This window comes from Notamacropus eugenii, chromosome 1 (genome assembly GCF_028372415.1).
Source record: "Notamacropus eugenii isolate mMacEug1 chromosome 1, mMacEug1.pri_v2, whole genome shotgun sequence".
Taxonomy (NCBI): domain Eukaryota; kingdom Metazoa; phylum Chordata; class Mammalia; order Diprotodontia; family Macropodidae; genus Notamacropus; species Notamacropus eugenii.
The window spans coordinates 351,663,220-351,681,131 of NC_092872.1; the positions used below are offsets into that span (position 1 = coordinate 351,663,220).

The 17,912-nt window shown below is 34.7% G+C and overlaps 1 protein-coding gene across 16 annotated transcripts in view; it reads right to left on the bottom strand.

The window, feature by feature from the left end:
• Nucleotides 1-17,912, bottom strand: part of WDR20 (WD repeat domain 20) — a 94,209-nt gene that overhangs the window by 28,099 nt on the left and 48,198 nt on the right. For 10 of the 16 annotated variants that reach the window (XM_072630179.1, XM_072630186.1, XM_072630185.1 and 7 more), the window contains exon 2: nucleotides 1,679-1,861. In XM_072630179.1, the coding sequence (XP_072486280.1) occupies nucleotides 1,679-1,861 (183 nt within the window). Of the gene's footprint in view, nucleotides 1-1,678; nucleotides 1,862-9,786; nucleotides 9,974-10,085; nucleotides 10,204-17,912 lie in introns of those variants that run through there. The other 6 variants (XM_072630188.1, XM_072630190.1, XM_072630189.1 and 3 more) reach the window with 3 other exon arrangements.

Sequence of the window (17,912 nt, forward strand, 5' to 3'; positions counted from 1 at the left end):
ACCAATCTTTTATTTTCTGCCTCTCTAAGGGATACACTGTTTAATCTACTGAGGAAGTCACCAAAAAATAAGATTTTTCAAGAAAGTTTTATAGGTTCTTTCTATTTATCACTGTTCTTATTGACTTTGACTCTACCCTTACACTGTCGTTTCCCCCCACCAAATTCCAAATAAAAACAATCTGCTACAACTTCGAGTTGCCTTCGTAACAAAATGATACCTGTAATGCCTCCACATTCCACATCTACATGTTACACAATTCCAGAAAGATTAAGAGTTTCTATATTAATTCATTTTCTTCCCATGCAATGAAATTTTCTTACTTTTGTTGGGCCAAGTCATTTTACAAAAAACAAATACATCTAAAAATTGTCCTTTATTGCTAATGAATGGACTGCAGTATTGTTGAATACACCACAAAAACTGCAGGAGAAAAAATTTCAGGATAGGGCTATTTTTATTGGGATTTTTTTTAAACAAGAAAGATGTCTTCTCTAAAATACATGCACATGTATGTGTGTTTTCTTTTTTTGAACTGGAATATATATTCTGGGCAATAAAATTTATATATGTATCAGCATATTTTGCATATATTAAATATACAAAGATTTTTTAAGAGCTTAATTGATAATGTGCTTTTCCTCCAAGGAGTCTAAATTATAAATCTTCAAAGCAAATATATTATCACTGTCTCTCCTTTTATTCCCCTAGAGAAGCAATGTGAAAGATGATGAAATTAAGCGACTTCCCAAGTGCATACCTTATAAACGTCAGAAAAAGGAAATAGAAAACATGAGGCTCCTGGTTTTTCCATAACTCAAGTTTACCTTACTTTTTCATCTGACAGTAAAAGTAGGTGAAAAGGGCAAAGAGAAGAAAGTAAAATAGTTAAAATATATATAATTATGCTATTTGATAGAACCTTAGAACTGGAGAGAAGTTTGAGATCACCTAGTTCAGTTCCTATTTGAAGTACATTTTTTTTCTAATGGGGTAAGGTAAGATTCCTCCATAAAATTTGTAAGTTATTATTATTATTATTATTAAGTTACTAACTTCAACGTACTATATTCATGAACCCTAAGACATGTTTCTGGATTGACTGCACAAGCATATCTAATTCTTTTCAAAATACAATTTAAAATATTGTCACGGTATTAGTAATAGCTCTGTCATGTGATCCAATTAAAATTGCCAGAATTTCTAACCTTGCCAAAAGCAATATGTGAAAAGTGTTTCCAGGAGCAGGGATATGCTACCTTTGGGCCAGATAATGCCAGCGTAAGACACACAAAAAGGTAAAGCATTTAAATGGCTTAAGGCAAAAGTCCTCAAATTATTTAAATTATCCTACAAAAATTTCCAATAATATGAATAATTCCAACGTTCAATATTCTAAGCAATTATTTTCTAAAGTAAAATAATTTTGAATATCTGGTTAATGAGTATTCACATTTTTTTCTCTTCAAGCAAGAGACCTATAAGGGTATACAATAATGGCAAATAAAATACCACTAATCAAGAAACAGGCTAGACTCAAGAAAGTAATTTAAAACACAAATTTTGGTATTTCTAAGGTAAATAAAAATCAGCTCACAAAGAAGTGTAAATAGGGGTCCACTGAAAAAAGGCAACAAGTTTTTTAAAAAGTGTCCTTAAAAACCAAAGTACTACTTACTTCCTCATTAAATAGTTTGCTAGTTTCTTTTTTGATTGGATCTATGAGTTGGACTTGGCCTGCAGAAAAGCCCACCAGTAGAGAGACACTTTCTGCTGTGGCTGTTAGGTGGTTGAAGTCGTGACATGTAGGTTGTGTTCCTTTGTATATCCTTTTATCTATCGGTTTACTCAAGTCAGCAGCCTGGGAAAAACAAAGAAAAATACATAGGGTAAACATCAAATTGAAGTTCAACTGTTAAGTTACAATAGTCAACTAATATTTATTAAGTTATAACAATCTGCAAAGTACTCAATAAGCCTACGGGTGAAAAATAAAGGAATACTCCCTGTCTTCTAAAAATCTGCCAGATTTTGTTTTAACACACTTTGCTCAGTAATCTTTTACCACCGCTTATGCTCTCTTTTTTTAAAGCTACATTTAACTGGGGCATCACCTGCATAAAGTTTCAACATTAAAAAAATATGTGATCAACGCTTAATTATCCAAATGTGTATTTTTTGCCACAAATTTTAAATCTATGCTGGCTCTTCCCCCATTTGTCAGTAAATATTCAAGGAGTGAACACTCATTTTAATACTAGCCCAAGCAAAATATACTTAAGAAGGTTAAACTGTTCCAATTTTTCCCCCCACAAATTCAAACATTAGTGAATTAATTCTTTACATGCATGGGTTATTTTCATCTTAACCATCTTTCAAAGTCCAACTAAAAATTGAGCACTCCCATGGAGCCTTCCTTGACGGAAGTGGTCAATAAAGCTCTTCCTACTCGGAAGATCGCATGTAATAGCTGTTCTGCAATTCTTTAATACACTTTGCAGTTATGTAGAGTTGTACCTTTCTTAACCAAGTACTAGACTACTATGCTCCCTGAAGTATCTTACCTTTGTACTTCTTTCCGTGTCTATTAATGCACTACATTAATAAATATATGGCTAAATTTATTAAGCACCTTCTTATGCGCAAGCCCTAGAGGAAATGTGATGGTCTCCATCCCCCCAAAACTTACTAGTGTGGAGAATCAGATACCCCCTTTAACATCTAACTGCTGCCTTATACCACCTATCTTTTACCTACCATTTAAAAAAAACATACCTCTAAAGAAATACCGAAGTGTATCAAACTCAAAGAATACTATGAGCAAAGAACTATGCCCAGCAATGGGAATGCAGAGACCCAAAAGAATCAGCTCCTTCCATTAAGAGCTTGCTAAATTCTGAACAAAGATAAAGTACCCTACAAGGTGGGGAATGATTGATGCAAAGGAAGAGACAAAGTGTATGAAATGTGCATGGTGGCAGAGAAAGCCTGGGGTAGGGAATGGGAACAAGGAATGTCATGTGGGTGCGGAAGAAGTGGCCTGAGAGCAGAGTACAGAAAGAAGTAACCCAGTATCAGAAAAACTGAACAAGCTACTAATAAATTACCATTATTTAAAAAAAAACCACTTGGACCAGATGAATTCACAAGTGAATTATATCACACATTCAAAAAAACAAGTAATTTCAATGCCATAAAACTATTTTTTAAGAGAGAAAATATTCTCTCTACAAGACAAATATGAGTCAGATCCTCAAACCAGGGAAAGACAAAGTAGAACTTGTAGAGTATCACAGACTAGTTCTCTTTGAGTCCTGGTTTCCTAATTTACAAAATGGAAGTAATTATACTTATCCTACTTTTGTAACAGGACAGGCTTGAAGAAAGTGCTTTGTAAGTTAAAAAGCACCTAAGAAATGTGATTCATGCTTTCTCACTTTTGTCCTACAATGTTTACAGACGTAATTTTTTCAGTACTTCAATAGATGTGTGATCTCAGTGACATGGGGTACTCCCTCCAACAATGGAGCTCTGAACCCATCTATGTATGCCTTCTCAATCCTAAGTGACTTACATCCTAATCCTGTAAATCCTCTAGAGAATACCCAAAGTGCTGAGGTCTTTCCTCTAGTTTTCTTAATATTGCATGAATACTAAATGAAGCATGTGAGCTGTCATATCAGTTGTCCTTTGATTAACTGCCACATGGAGACCAAAAGAGCCCAGAAAGTACAAACAACTACCTTTCTACCAAGTTAAGAGAGATGACCTTCAAAGGCAACATGAAATTATGTGAACCAGCTTATAAAATATTACAAAAAAGTGCCATAGATGATTATGAGTGGTATTACATCATAAAACAAAAAGAAGCAGTGAAGGCTAAAACTGGTCTAAAGAAACTTGGGAACTCCAACTAAGCAAAGTCATCCCAAGGATACATGATGAAAATCAAAGGATGACACACCTTGAAAACTGGCAAAGATGAGAAAAGATGAGAACAGTTAATGTTGGAAGGGTTGTGGGAAGATAGGTACAGTAGTGCATTATTAGTAGAACTCTGAATTGGTACATACACTGAGGAGAGCAATTTGGAATTATTCAAATAAAGTAACAAAAATGTCTATATACTTTGACCCTGAGATTCTACTACTAGGCTTAGAACCTGAACAGCTCATTGAAAATAAGCTATTCCAAAATATGTAAAGCAGCACTTTTTGTGACAGCAAAGAATTGGAAACAAAGTAGATGCCACTGATAGCTAAACAAATTATGGTACATGAATACAACACTGTAAGAAATTATGAATATGAATAACAGAGAAGTATGGAAAGATGTACATGAAATGATGCAAAATGAAGCAAAGAGAGCCAAGAAAACAACATATACAATAACTATAACAATATAAACAGAAAAAACTACCATTAAAAAAATAAAAAATGAATGTGGCAAAAATAACAAAGAATAAGCTAACTCCAAAGGAAAAAATATGAGAAAATACTCCTAACTGCATGCATGCAGAAGTGAGAGATCTGTCAGTGTAGTATACTGCAAGTATTTTCAGATTTTTTAAAATATCTCAATCAGTTATACAGATTTTCCCCCTTTTTTGTATTTAATATTATCTGTTATTTGAGACGGCTCTTAGCAGATGATGGGATACTGGGGGGGAGGGGTGTTATGGTGATATAAAAATAGCACCATAAAACTTACTTCAAAAATTTTTTTTAAATGGAAAATATTTGTGAAAAACATTTCAATAAACTTTTCTCCATTAAGAATAGTGTGGGACTACCACATCTGAACCTTAACATCACAGTCTATAAGGTGCTTAAAGAGGAGGCAGAAATGGCATTAAGAAGAACAAATATGGGGAAAAGAGCTCAAATTAAATAAATATATATGGGATAGATCTGTGCTAAACTAGATATAATTAGGAAGGCATGGAGAGACCAGTAGTAGTAGGTATCTGAAAAGAAGATACCTAAGGTATGGAAAAATTTTTGCATTTAATTACTGAGAGAGCATCACCGACTACCAATACATGTCTACTTTCCCATATATATAAAATATTTAGTAATCTCATCTATATATGAATTGAGGACATCTTCAATGCAGGCATTAGTTGCATACAATCAGGCTTCTTCAAGTAATATTCAACAATGGATTACATCTTTACTATCTCAAAATTAACTGAAAGATGGAGATAAAATCTTATTGTGTATATTTGTTGATTATGAAAATACATTAGATTTTACAGGAAGGTGTCTCCATACATAAAAATCATTCAAAATTCCCAGAAAAATTCCTTCTCAATGACCTTGAGATAATACACATAAGACAAGGCATAAAAATAAAGCCTTTTGCCAAAATTATGCAGTACTAAGATGGAGAAGATTCAGAGATGATTCCAAGATACCCTTTGGATAATGAAGTTCTCTACATGTTCCTATTTATGGATAACATTGTGTTGACTGCATCATACGCCCATTTTTAACAGGTCTCAATATTTTATTATTCACATGCCTGAATTTTAAAGAAAAGTTGTTGATACGTAAGTTGATAATGTTGATTTAAACCACAGAAATCTGTATTTTGATTTTAGTACTATTGTTGACCATGCTTCTAGTATAGAAAATGAGATTAATTTTCTATTAAGAGCTACTGCTAGGGCACTTTGTTGTTAGTTGTCTGTCCTCTAATGAATCTGTTTCTAAAATGGCAAGAGAACATTTCTAATCCTATGCTGGTTCCACCCACACAATTCCTTCTCATTCAATTTCTCCAGCTCAAGATAGCTGTATCTAAAATGTGCTTAACTGGCATGAGATATATTTAAACAAGCTAAAAAAAATAATGGATCTGTAAAAATCTAAGGTGTGATACCCTTGCTAAGCATAGGGAAAAACACAATAGAGTAAGAAAACCATTTAACATTGTGAATTAAAGAAAAGTAAAGCAATAACAAGAAAAGTCTTAGAACAAATCATGTTTGACTAAATTATAACAAAGGCTTTTCTGATGGTCAAGAACCTTATGGATAACTCTCAGGGATGCTATAAAAACTAAGGTTTAATTAGACCGTTTCTAAGATATGTTCTATATTATAAGAAAGAGATTGATTCCTCACCACTCCCCTCCCCCCAACCTTTAGGGGTAGAAACAAGATGGAGAGAGGTATGGAAAGAGATGTGAGGGTAGGTAGTAATAGCGTGCATGAAACATTTTAAAAATCAAGTCCAAAGAGACAATCATGCTAGTGTTAGAACCATCATATTAAACATAATATGTACTTTTAAAAAAAATTAGCTTTCACAGTAGATTCAGTTTCATATAAAAATGTTGTAGCAGAATGTGGCTTAAAGTATTAATAAAAAATGTCAAAGATTTATTCCAATTTTAAAAAAAAAAATCCTTTCCTACTATAAGAACCTGTCTATGATACCTCTGATTACACTGTCAGGGGCTCAATGTTCTAATATGGACCAAGACAACAGCTAAGTATAATCACTTTTTTTTGGTGGGGGGCGGTACGGGGGTGGGAGGGGTGAGAGCACAAAAATAAACTTTAATTTTTCTTCTATTGTATATCTTAGCCTCCAGAAAAAAGTATTCAAATTGGAGAGTCAAAAAACTTGTTCTCAAGTCTTGATCCTGTCACCGATGAGCAATATGACCTCGGACAATTCATTTAATATCCCTAAGATTCAGTTTTATTATCATTATAGTAACTTAATTAGCTGGCACTTCTATGCCAATTTACAGTTTACAGAGCAATTTCCTTAAAACCATTGTGTGAGGTTGGTAGATAAAGTATTAGATCCTCACGTTTGGAGATAAGAAAAATGGGGCTCAATGTTATGTTTGCTCAGTCATGCAGCAAGGACCAAACATGAAAGCAGGTCTACTGAATCGATATGTTGTGTTCTCTCCATTACATATGCCAGACTGTCCCATTTGTAATATGAGAATAATTCCTATCTACTTCACAGTTATTTTATCATCAATCTATCAATCAACATTTAACCAACTACATGCCAGGCAGAGGCACAATATTAGGCACTAGAGACACAAAGGAAAAAATGGAATCATTCTTGTCTTCGGATCTTATATTCTATACAGGGAGACCGTATGTACATATTCAAGGAAATATGCGGAATAAACACAAAATAAGTACAAGGTAGTTTTAAAGTACGAAGAAGGGCACAAGCAGCTAGGTGTGGGGAAAATGAGGAGGGAATCTACAGTGGTATGTGAATTTCTGAGGACAAACAATCCATGTGACATACTTTCATTTTGTGATGTCGAAGGTTGTGTGTGTACTTCTATGGACACAAGTCTGACTTAGAGTCTTATCTAGAAGAGATGAAAGTGGATTGGGTTGATTTCCTCATAGTTATGAGTTCTCTGTCAATTGAATGCTCTATTTTGTGCTACACACAATTGTTTTATTATTCTCTTATTGTTGTATTTTAAATTTTAATTCATGCAAAAGTTGTGGCACACTTCAATAACCATTAGGGATATTGTAGCAACTGCTGGTTTCACTAAGTCAAATTTTTCCTACAATGAAACAGGATCAAAGGAAACTATGGCCCAAAATGAAAAGTAACACTAAGACCTAACAAACTACTGCTGAAAAACAAAACAAAGTAAGGACATGCAGAAGGACCTAGCAATGGAAAGCTTGTTATTCATTCCTCTACAAGGAGGTGAAGGTTTAGTTAAGGTGAAAGAATAGCAAGACACGTTTTTAAAAATTGCTGCTAACCACTGCTATGAAGAAAAACACTTTTTTTTTTCTAGTCTAAAAATTAGTGTACTGACAATTGGAAAAAGGTAAATTTTACTGAAGTTCAATTTTTCATTCAAGGTTATACTAAAATTATTGTCAGAAAAGATCCAGGTAAACATACAGAGTCTTCACTCATTGTAAGATACCAATTCCCCAAAATTTTTTTGGTACTTTTTAATTTTAGTAGACCTGGAAGTCTTTCTTGATTGGGTAAATACGCTGATACACTGAGAAATACAATTATTCCATAATTCTAGAAATTCCCTAAAGGAGATGTAACATAGCAAAACAGTGTAGTACTAGAACATGTCACAAAAGGTTAAATATTATATACAAGAGATTGAGACTCATTATCCTTGCCCCTAAACACTACCCCAGGGCACCACATACTGCCAGTCCCTCAGGCTTGCAACCCACCTGTCATCTTTGACTCTTCACTAAGTTTCCTCTCCCCACCCTGATGACCCCCATATCCCACCTGTTACCATGGCCTGTTAATTTCACCTTTGCAACATCTCTCAAATATAACCCTTTCCCTCCTCTGATACTGTCACCACTGGTGCAGGCCCTCATCACTTCATACCTAGAATACTGAAATAGCCAGCGGGTGCATCTGCTTTGTCTCCAATCTCTCTCGTCACTTCAATTCATCCTCCATTCACCAAAGGGATTTTCCTAAAGTGCAGATTCAGTCAAGTCACCTCCCCACCCTACTCCCTTCAAAAAAACCTTTTTGTTTAGTTGTTTTTAACAGTGGCATCTGAGTCTTCATGACCCGATTAGTGGTTTTCTTGGCAAAGATGTTGGAATGGTTTGCCATTTCCTTCTCCAGATCATTTTACAGATAAGGAAACTGAGGCAAAGAGAGTTAAGTGACTTGCCCAGGGTCACACAGGTGTAAGTTTTTGAGGTCAGATTTGAACTCAGGAAAATCAATCTTCCTGACTCTAGGCCCAGAACTGTGCTACCTAGCTTCCCTTCAATAAACTTTAGTGCCTCCCTACCATCCCCAATGTCAAATACAAAACCTTTTGTTTTAGGGTTCAAAAACCTTCATAACCCACCCTCCCCCCTTCCTACTTCCTCACCTTTCCAGTGTTCTTACACCTTACTCCCCTCCACATACTGTTTGGTCCAGTGACACTGACCTCTTGGCTGTTCCACAAGATACTCCACTTCCCCATTCCAAGCATTTGCAACTGTCCCCCAGGCCCAGAATGATCTTCCTCCCCATCTCTGCCTCTTGTCTTCCTTCAAGTCTCTACTAAAATCTCATCTTGTACAGGAAGGCTTTCCCAACCCCTCTTAATTCTACTGCATCCCCTCAGTTAATTATTTCTTTGCTTGTTCTCTTTTCCTTTAGATTGTGTGCACTCCTAAAAGGTCAGGTCCATCTTTTGCCTTTCTTTGGGTGCTTAATACGTTTAGTGAATGATCTACACTCAAGGAAAACAACTTTGGCAGCAAAATGGATTGGATTGAGGGAAAACCTGTGGCAGAAAATCAAATTATGTGAGTGTTGCAATAGTCCAGGTGAGAGGTGATGAGAATGATGTGAAGGTAAAAAGCCTTGACAACAAAATAATAATTATGAAGAAGTGTGAAGAATGGAGAATGACACCAAAATTGTGAACCTGGATAACTAGTAGTATAGTGGTGTAGTGTCTTGAGTAAAAAATAAGGTAGTTCAGAAGAAGGATGAGTTTAAGAGTAAAAGATGTTCTATTTTGAAAAAGCTGAATCTGAGATGTCCATGTCTAATGTGAAATGTCCAAAAGGAAGCTGATGATGTGGAATTGGAGCTCAGGAAATAAACTAAGGTTGGATATAGAGATCTAGGAATTATCTACATAGAAATGACAAATCCATGAGATGATGAGAACTATATAAATTATAATACACCATATATAAGCTATTATGACCTTCAAAAGTAATGTTAAATAATTTCCAGAATTCATTTAGGAAAAACTGCATAGTACTTAGCCTTAGCCTACCTTAGATAGACTTGACAAAAGCCACAACAGGAATTTTGCTTCCAAGATTTTGTTCTAAAGCACTAGAAAGCATCTTTTCCTGCCCGAATTCCATTACCAAATAGTAGATCTTTTTTTTTTCTGGAATCACAGTCAGAAGAATAGATGTCAGAGTTGGTAGGGATCTTAGAGATCTGCTAGTCCAAACCTATCATTTGATAGAAGAGGAAAATGAGGACCAGAGAGGACAAAAAATTTATCCAAGTTTGCATAAAGTGGAGAAGCTAATAATAAAACCCAATTTCATCATAAATACTCACATTTCTATATTGGTTTGCATAGTAACCATATCTTCTGAGTCTTATTCCAGCTCTTTCCATTGTACCATACTCTCTCTCCGGATAAGGTATGGATGGGAAGGCTACAATCCTAAACTCCCTAAAGGAAATTTCCAAAGACAGGATATTTGTTTCAGTAATGTTTACAAAAGGTTTAATAAAAAAAGCTCCCTGCTATTTCTTCGTTCTCACACGCAATGCATAGCCCAAACTTGTACTGGGCATACCAGACATGCCCCTGTCTTTGCTAAAGCAAACAAATACTTGGGGTGTAGCTCCTTATCACACTTCTGATAAGATTTGCAACTGGACTCAATTTCTGTCACCTACATTCCAGATCTTTTCTCATTTGTTAGGTAGGAGCAATGTTAAAACTCATCAGACGAAAGAAAGAAATTTTCTCTTTGGCAATAATCAGGAAAAAGCTTCCATCACAATATGTAAAATTAATTACACCCTGGAAAATATGACTCAAGATGGCTTTTAATTAGAAAAGGAACAGAAAAAAAATACAACTCCTGGAAATTCTAATTCCAGTCCTTAAAAGATTCTTTGATAAGCCTCAAGTTACTTTTTAAATTTTCAGACTGTCTTAGCAATTTTTCAGAAAGGGGAATAGGAAAAAAGAATAAACAATTACATAGAGCCTTCTTTGTGTCAGGCACTATACTAAGCACTTTACAAATATTAATTCATTTGATCCTTACAACAACCCTCTGACGTAGGTATTGTTATTATCCTCAGTTTACAGTTTAGGAACCAAAGGCAAACAGAGGTTAAATGATTTGCCCAGAGACACACACCTATTAAGTATCTGGGACCAAATTTGAACACAGGTCTTCCTGATTCTAGGTCCAACACTCTGGCCACTGTGCCATCTAGCTGTCAGGAAAAATACTATATTATGAACTTATGGAACCTTTGTTCCACTCATTTAATCAACAAGTATCTAATTAAGCACTATTTGTCAGACACTGGGGATACAAGTATAGAGAATGAAACAATTCTCCTTTTCAAGGAGTTTTACAAGCTAAAGAGGTTGGTGCAGGAGACAAGACAACAAGTACACAGAGAAAATAAAGAGAATAAAAACAAATAAATATAGAGTAGTTGTATACAAGGTAGTATTGAGAGGGAAATTGGCAATTGTTAAGGAAGGTTTCCATTCAGAAGATGTTGCTAGAATTATAAACTGAAAGAAAAGAAAGATTCTCTAAGGCATCCCAAGCATGGAGACAGAATATTAGGTGTGATGAACAGAGAACAATGAATTGGCTAGGTCAAAGAGCAGAGAAGAGGGAATGATGTACAATGAGAATGGAAAGATAAGTTGGGAAAAGAATGTGAACGGGTATACAAACTAGAATGAAAAGTTTATGTTTGATCCTAAAAGCAATAGGAAGCCATTGGAGTTTGACTAGAGGACTTCAAATGGTACTGAGGAAGTTAAATGAGAAAAAAAGAGGCCCTTGAAGTGGAATGGTTCCATACTAAAGGTTTTAAGAGAAGTAAGAAAGGGAGGATAAAAGGAATACATTTGTGTAAAAAAGAGGAAGAAGAAAATACTTAATAAAAAGAATATAAAAATATGGAGGAAGGGGCAGTAGGAGAGAATGAAGTTCAGATGAAACTCATTTGAAACAAAAGAGGGCTAACAACACAGAATTTGATGTAGAAACTCAATAGGGAAACAAATGGGGGGTTTAAGAGGGAAGATATTAGTAGTGAGAGAAAAGCCACAAGCAAAATAAACGTCATGATGCTGAAAAGAGGATAAAAAAAAGCAAAGAGCCAGAATCCACCAGTTGGGAAATGACTGAAAAATTATGGTATATGAATGTGATGGAATGTTACTGTGCCAGGAAGGAACTGCACTAGATCACAAATTTTGTGTTAGAAAAAACCTTAGAGGTCCTCTAATATATAATCATCACTAAGATTTCTTCTTGCTCTAACAGTCTATAATTTTAAGATTCTAAGTCACATGCATCATAACAAAGAATTAAAGCTTCCAATGACCAAAAGCACACAGCATGGCAAGTACAATTCTGAAATGGGAGAATGTAATTTCAAACCTTGCCTAGTATTAATAAATGCCTTGTACCAAGTCTGGCACAGAAGGAAAATGTTAGAAATGAACACCTGAATCAATATTCTGATCTAGGTGACACTTGCTAAAATGTAATGTGGAAATATTAAGTGAAAAAAGAAACCAGAAGGGAAAGGAATAAGCATTTACAAAGTGTTTATTATGTGTCAGGCACTGTGCTAAATGCTTTTTACAAATGTTATCTTTTTTGATTTTCACAACCTTGTGAGGCAGGTGCTATTATCATCACTCCCATTTTACAGGTGAGGAAATGGAGGTTGGGAGAGGATAAATGATTTATCCATAGTCACATAACTAGATAACAATCTATCCACTGTGCCACCTAATTGCTGCAATCATTCATAGAATATCCATACTAATTATAACCATGATCCACTGAAAAAAGGGGAGAAACTTTTAAATAATGTAAATGTTATATCTATAAAATAATTTTTTCCATCGATTTCCATTATAATTTTGTAAATGTGCTCTTTCTGAAAACATTCCAGACAACGAAAAATATTGAAATTTTATGAGTTTATTTTCTTTGTACATTTGTTTACCATTACATACTGTGTTTGGAAAAAAATTAGTGAACTGGACAATGAAAACATTGTCGGGTTATTGTGTTTGTCCTTTATTCTCAAAGAGGACCATGACATCAAGATGATGACATGACTTGCAGTTGACAAAGATTTGAGTGAGGGAGGGCTGTGCAAGGTCACCAACCTCACTTTCTGCTCCTGAGCCATCTGGGTCCAGTGGTCTGAACATATAAAAAGTACACTTATCAAGAATAAATATGTATAAGTAAGTGTCTAGTTTAGCCATATGCCTGTGGCTTCAATAGGAAGGAAGTTAAGCTAGAAATTTCTTGAAAGTCCTGTGATGCTTAGAACACCTAACCAGGTATTCTTAGCAAAAGTGGACCCACGAGATTATTTTTTTTAATTAAAATGTTTTAACATTCCTTTTTGTGACTTCCAAATTTTCTCCCTCCATCTTCTCCCCCATCCATTGAGAAGGCAAGCAATATGACATCCATTGCCCATATGACGTCATACAAAAACACATTTCCCTATTAGCCATGTTGCCAAAAGCCAAGAAAAATAAAGTGAAAAAAATATGGTTCAACTTGCACTCAGAATTTATCAGTCCTCTCTCTGTAAGTGGGTAGCAGTTTTCATCATGAGTCTTTTGAAATTGTTGTGGATCACTGATATGAGGATCATGAATACTGATCAGAGTATCTAAGTCTTGCACAGTTGATTGTTACAATATTGTTCTTACTATGTACAATGTTCTGATTCTTGTGAGCTTTTTTTTTTTAATATTCTGATAACGGTGTTTCAGAATTTGTTTCCTATGAAATCTTATGTACTTAGTTTTATGCACTTAAAAACACTATTCTGAGAAGAGTCCAGAGGTTTCACCAGACAGCCAAATGAACACAAAGAGGGTTGAGGGTCCTTGTTTTACAAGGACCCCAAATTCCAGGGATACGGTATATCATGAGCACATGTTCCTGCAGCACATTTTCTACCAAGTGTATTCAGATGGTCAGGATCCTTTCCAATGTCCTTTTCAAAGTGCTAGGAATTTAGTCTTATAATCCTGCTTATTGATTCCTTTTCATAATCTTAAAAGCTACTAAGGCACAAAGTGGTTTGTTCTAACCCCATGTAATAATCAAGTGTAACACAGCAGATTTCCTATGGAATGGAATTCATTCTATAAAACCTATCACACCAGGTTACTCCTTCCCTGTGGTTCCTTTATTTAAAGATTATGCTCTAAAGTAGAATTTTGAAACTGAATTTTTCACACAAAAAGGTGACCCTCTTCCCTTTCATTTTTAAAAGCCATACTAAAAAATAAGAAATGAATAGATAAAAAATATGCATAATCAATTTACTAAAATTTTCATTACAGCAAAGGCACTGAAATTCCCTAGTCTTCCCTTAAATAGAATTCTCAAAGGAGATAGGGAAGGTTCATTGTAGAATACATTAAGAACACTCTGCTCCTAGGTTGTGATGACTAACCTGTAATGCTGGGTGCATTTATATATATGTGTGTATATGTATTTTTCCCCAGTTATCCTAAGTTTTCAGTCAATCAAGTCACAGAATAGTAGAAGCCCTAAAATAATCATAGGCATCTGTACTATGTTTTTTTTTAAAGATTTTATTCTCAATCAACTTTTAAATGTTAACTGGGTAAAGCATTTCCCCCTATCTTCATTACATCAGAAAAGAAATTCAAATTAACTTAAAAGATAGTAATTTCTTCAGTAGTGGTTACACTGTTTCATAATAAAAATGATCTAATGTCTATATATGTGTACTATATTACTAAAAATTGCTGTAATTTGTGGTTTCATTTTGATAAAACACAAATTCAGTTTAATAAATAAGCATTAAATAAATTAGATTTTTACATGTTCTAACTGTTCCAGCACATTAAAGTGCTGTCATATTCAAATGACCTATTTTTATTGATCCTTCTGTTAAGTATGGGGAGAGGTCAAGTCAAACAAGCATTTATTAAGCTCTACTGTGTATCAGGAGCTGTATTAAATTCTGGAAACACAAGGAAAGGCAAAAAATAGTCCCAATCCTCAAAAGAGCTCATAGTCCAATGAAGAGAAGTGTATGTATCTAATAGAACAACAAGAAGCAGTTCTAAAGGAGGGAAAAGCCAAGAGATCTCTGTAAAAAATAACTAAGCACTTCAACTTCTCTGAAAATAGTTTTTTAATAAAACTTTCCCTTAAATAATGTTTCAAAAAATCTTAGCACAGTGTCTGACATGTATGTAGCAGGTGTTTAATAAATATCTACTGACTGCTAAATGTGCTGTAACAAACACTTGTAAAATGAAGTTCATTACCAGGCAATGAATTCTAACCCAATGCTTGAACTGTTATACTTCCTGACATTTAAATAATCATCTATACTAACTAAACTACATTCAATACAGTTCATCACGTAACTTTTTTCAAATTTTTCAAAATTTTTTTCAAATTTTTTTTTTGAAAATCCTGTACTTTTTTCAATGGAAAACAAAATTCAACAAAAAACTAACAGTGCTAAGAAAATTATTTACAAGTTCTTTTGTGAAAAGTATGTTGACTATCTGACTTTTCTTCTGTTTAAAAAGCACACACAATATGTGAACTTACTTTCTAAAAAACCATCCTTTCAGAAATAACAGACTCAAACAGTTGGACAGATATTAATCAGTCATAGTTAGGCTGTGGCAATAAATATAAATGAAAATATAACTGAAATTATTTTATAGATTCAAAGACATAGTCAAACTACCAAAAGATTATTTTACAGAACTAACTAAATAATATAATTCATTTGGAGGAACAAAAGCTCAAAAATCTTAAGGGAAATCATGAAAAGAAGTAGAAAGGAAGAGGGCCTAGTCACCCAGGATTTCAAACTATACTACAAAACAATAATCATCAAAACAACTCGCTATTGGTCAAAAAACTGAGAAAGTTGATTAATGCAATGGATTCATTTCTCAAGACCCAGAATCAATTAAATCAAGTAGAAAGGATCTTTTTGCAACTGTAAGTAGCAGAAGAATTTTTGACAAACTATAGATGGAAAGTATCATAAGAGATATCCTGATAACAAATTTGAGTTTTTTTATATAAAGATCAATCACAACTCCAGATGACTAATAAAGCATGACTCTCATAGTAATTGAACATTTGTAATGGTAAGGGAATCTGAAGATCTTTCCTGCCCCTTAAATAAACCCATGTGACCTGCTTTGAGCTTTGGCCCAGTAACAGCTTGAGTCACATGAAGTTGATGGTTGGGAGGAGCTTGCTGAACAGGTGGGGCAGGAAGTGAGGTGAAGCTGAGGGAGAGAGCAGGCAGAGCGAAGCAGCTAGTGTGAGAGAGGGAGTGATTTTGCCTAAAGGAGCTTGTTTGTGAGGAGGCCTGACAAAGAGAAGGCTTGGGGATGGCTGTGCTCCCTGAATTCATAATGTGTGTAGATTTCTTTGTTACTAGGATGAATTTGGCTTTCTGGTATCTGCACAAATATGCTGGTTTCGTCTTTGAGGAAGAGAGTTTGTAGTTTGCAAATTTACCTTGGAAATATGCATGCACATCCTTAGTGGCTGCTATGGGTATTGCATTGGCACTACAACATTACAAAACAAATTTATTTTGTTTTACTATACTTATGTGTTACAAGGGAGGGCTTTAGTTTGAAGAGAGGTAGTGATAGTGACGGAGCAGCTACAGGGTATAGAATGCCAGACCCTGGAGTCAGGAAGACCCATCTTCCCAACTTCAAATCTGGCCTCAGACACTGACTAGCTGTGTGACCCTGGGCAAGTCACAACTTTATTTTGCCTCCGTTCCTCATTTGTAAAAAGAGTTGGAAAAAGAAATGGCACACCACTCCAATACTTTGCCAAGAAAACACCAAACAGGGTCATGGAGAGTCAGACACAACTGAAAAATGATTGACCATGAACAGGGTGATAATGATGCCAAAAGAAAAAAATGTCATTTAAACATACATAGAAGAGTGCAGAAACTCAGAAATGGATGTAAATAAGTAGGGTAATGTTGGTACTATCATATTTAATTTAATTTTTTTTTTAAAAACAAGCTATATACAATAGATATATGGTTTTACATAGAATCCTTTTTCCTGGTCTTCTTTGTATACAGAAATTTTCGTGTTTGTTGATGATTTTCTAACTCATAATAAGTTTTTCAAACAAAGAATATTATCACTAAATGCTAAGAGCTCATGTGTACAAACTCATAGAAAGGTTGATACTAAAAAGAAAATGTGATCATGAGCTCCATTCACATAATATACATGTTTCTCATTTGCAGAAAACAACTGAATTAAATTAGAAGCCTATCTCAGAGTTAAGTAGTCTAAGTACAGTGGAAAGTCACTGGACCAAGAATCAGGAAAAGTAGATACCAGTCCTAACAATAACTTGATGTATACCAGTCGTTTTCACCTTTCTCTAGGTCCAAAATTCTATCATTTATGAAATGAGAGGGGTTGGCTAAATGATTTATGAGATCCCTTCCTGTTCTAAAAGTCTTAAGAGTTGTAGCTCAAGGTGGACTTCAGAAAAACCTATAAAGACTTACATGAACTGATGCTGAGCAAGGTGAGCAGAACCAGAACTATCGTACACAGTTACAGCCACACTGTGCAATGACTAATTTTGACCGACTCAGCTCTTCTCAGCAACACAAGATTTAAGACAACTCCAAAACACTCATGATGGAAAATGCCATCCACTTCCAGAGAAAGAACTATGGGATCTGAATGCAGGTTGAAGCACACTATTTACGCGCTCTTTTTTGTTTTTTCTTTCATGTGGTTCATTCCATTGGTTATAATTCTTCTTTCCAACATTATTAATGTGCAAATATGTTTACTATGAATGTGTTTGTAGAGCTTATAGGAGAGGGAGGTGGAGAAAATTTAAAACTCAAAAGCTTGTGGAACTGAATGCTGATAATTAAAAATGAGTAATTTTTAAAAGTTATAGCTGAAATCAATATCTTTTTTTTTTAATAGCTAGCATTTATGTAGTGCTTACTATGTGCCAGGCAGTGTCCTAAGCACTTTACAACTATTATCTCATTTGTTCTTTACAATAACAGTGGGAGGTACCTTCTTGGCCCAGTCTCTATTGGTTCTCCTCCATTACA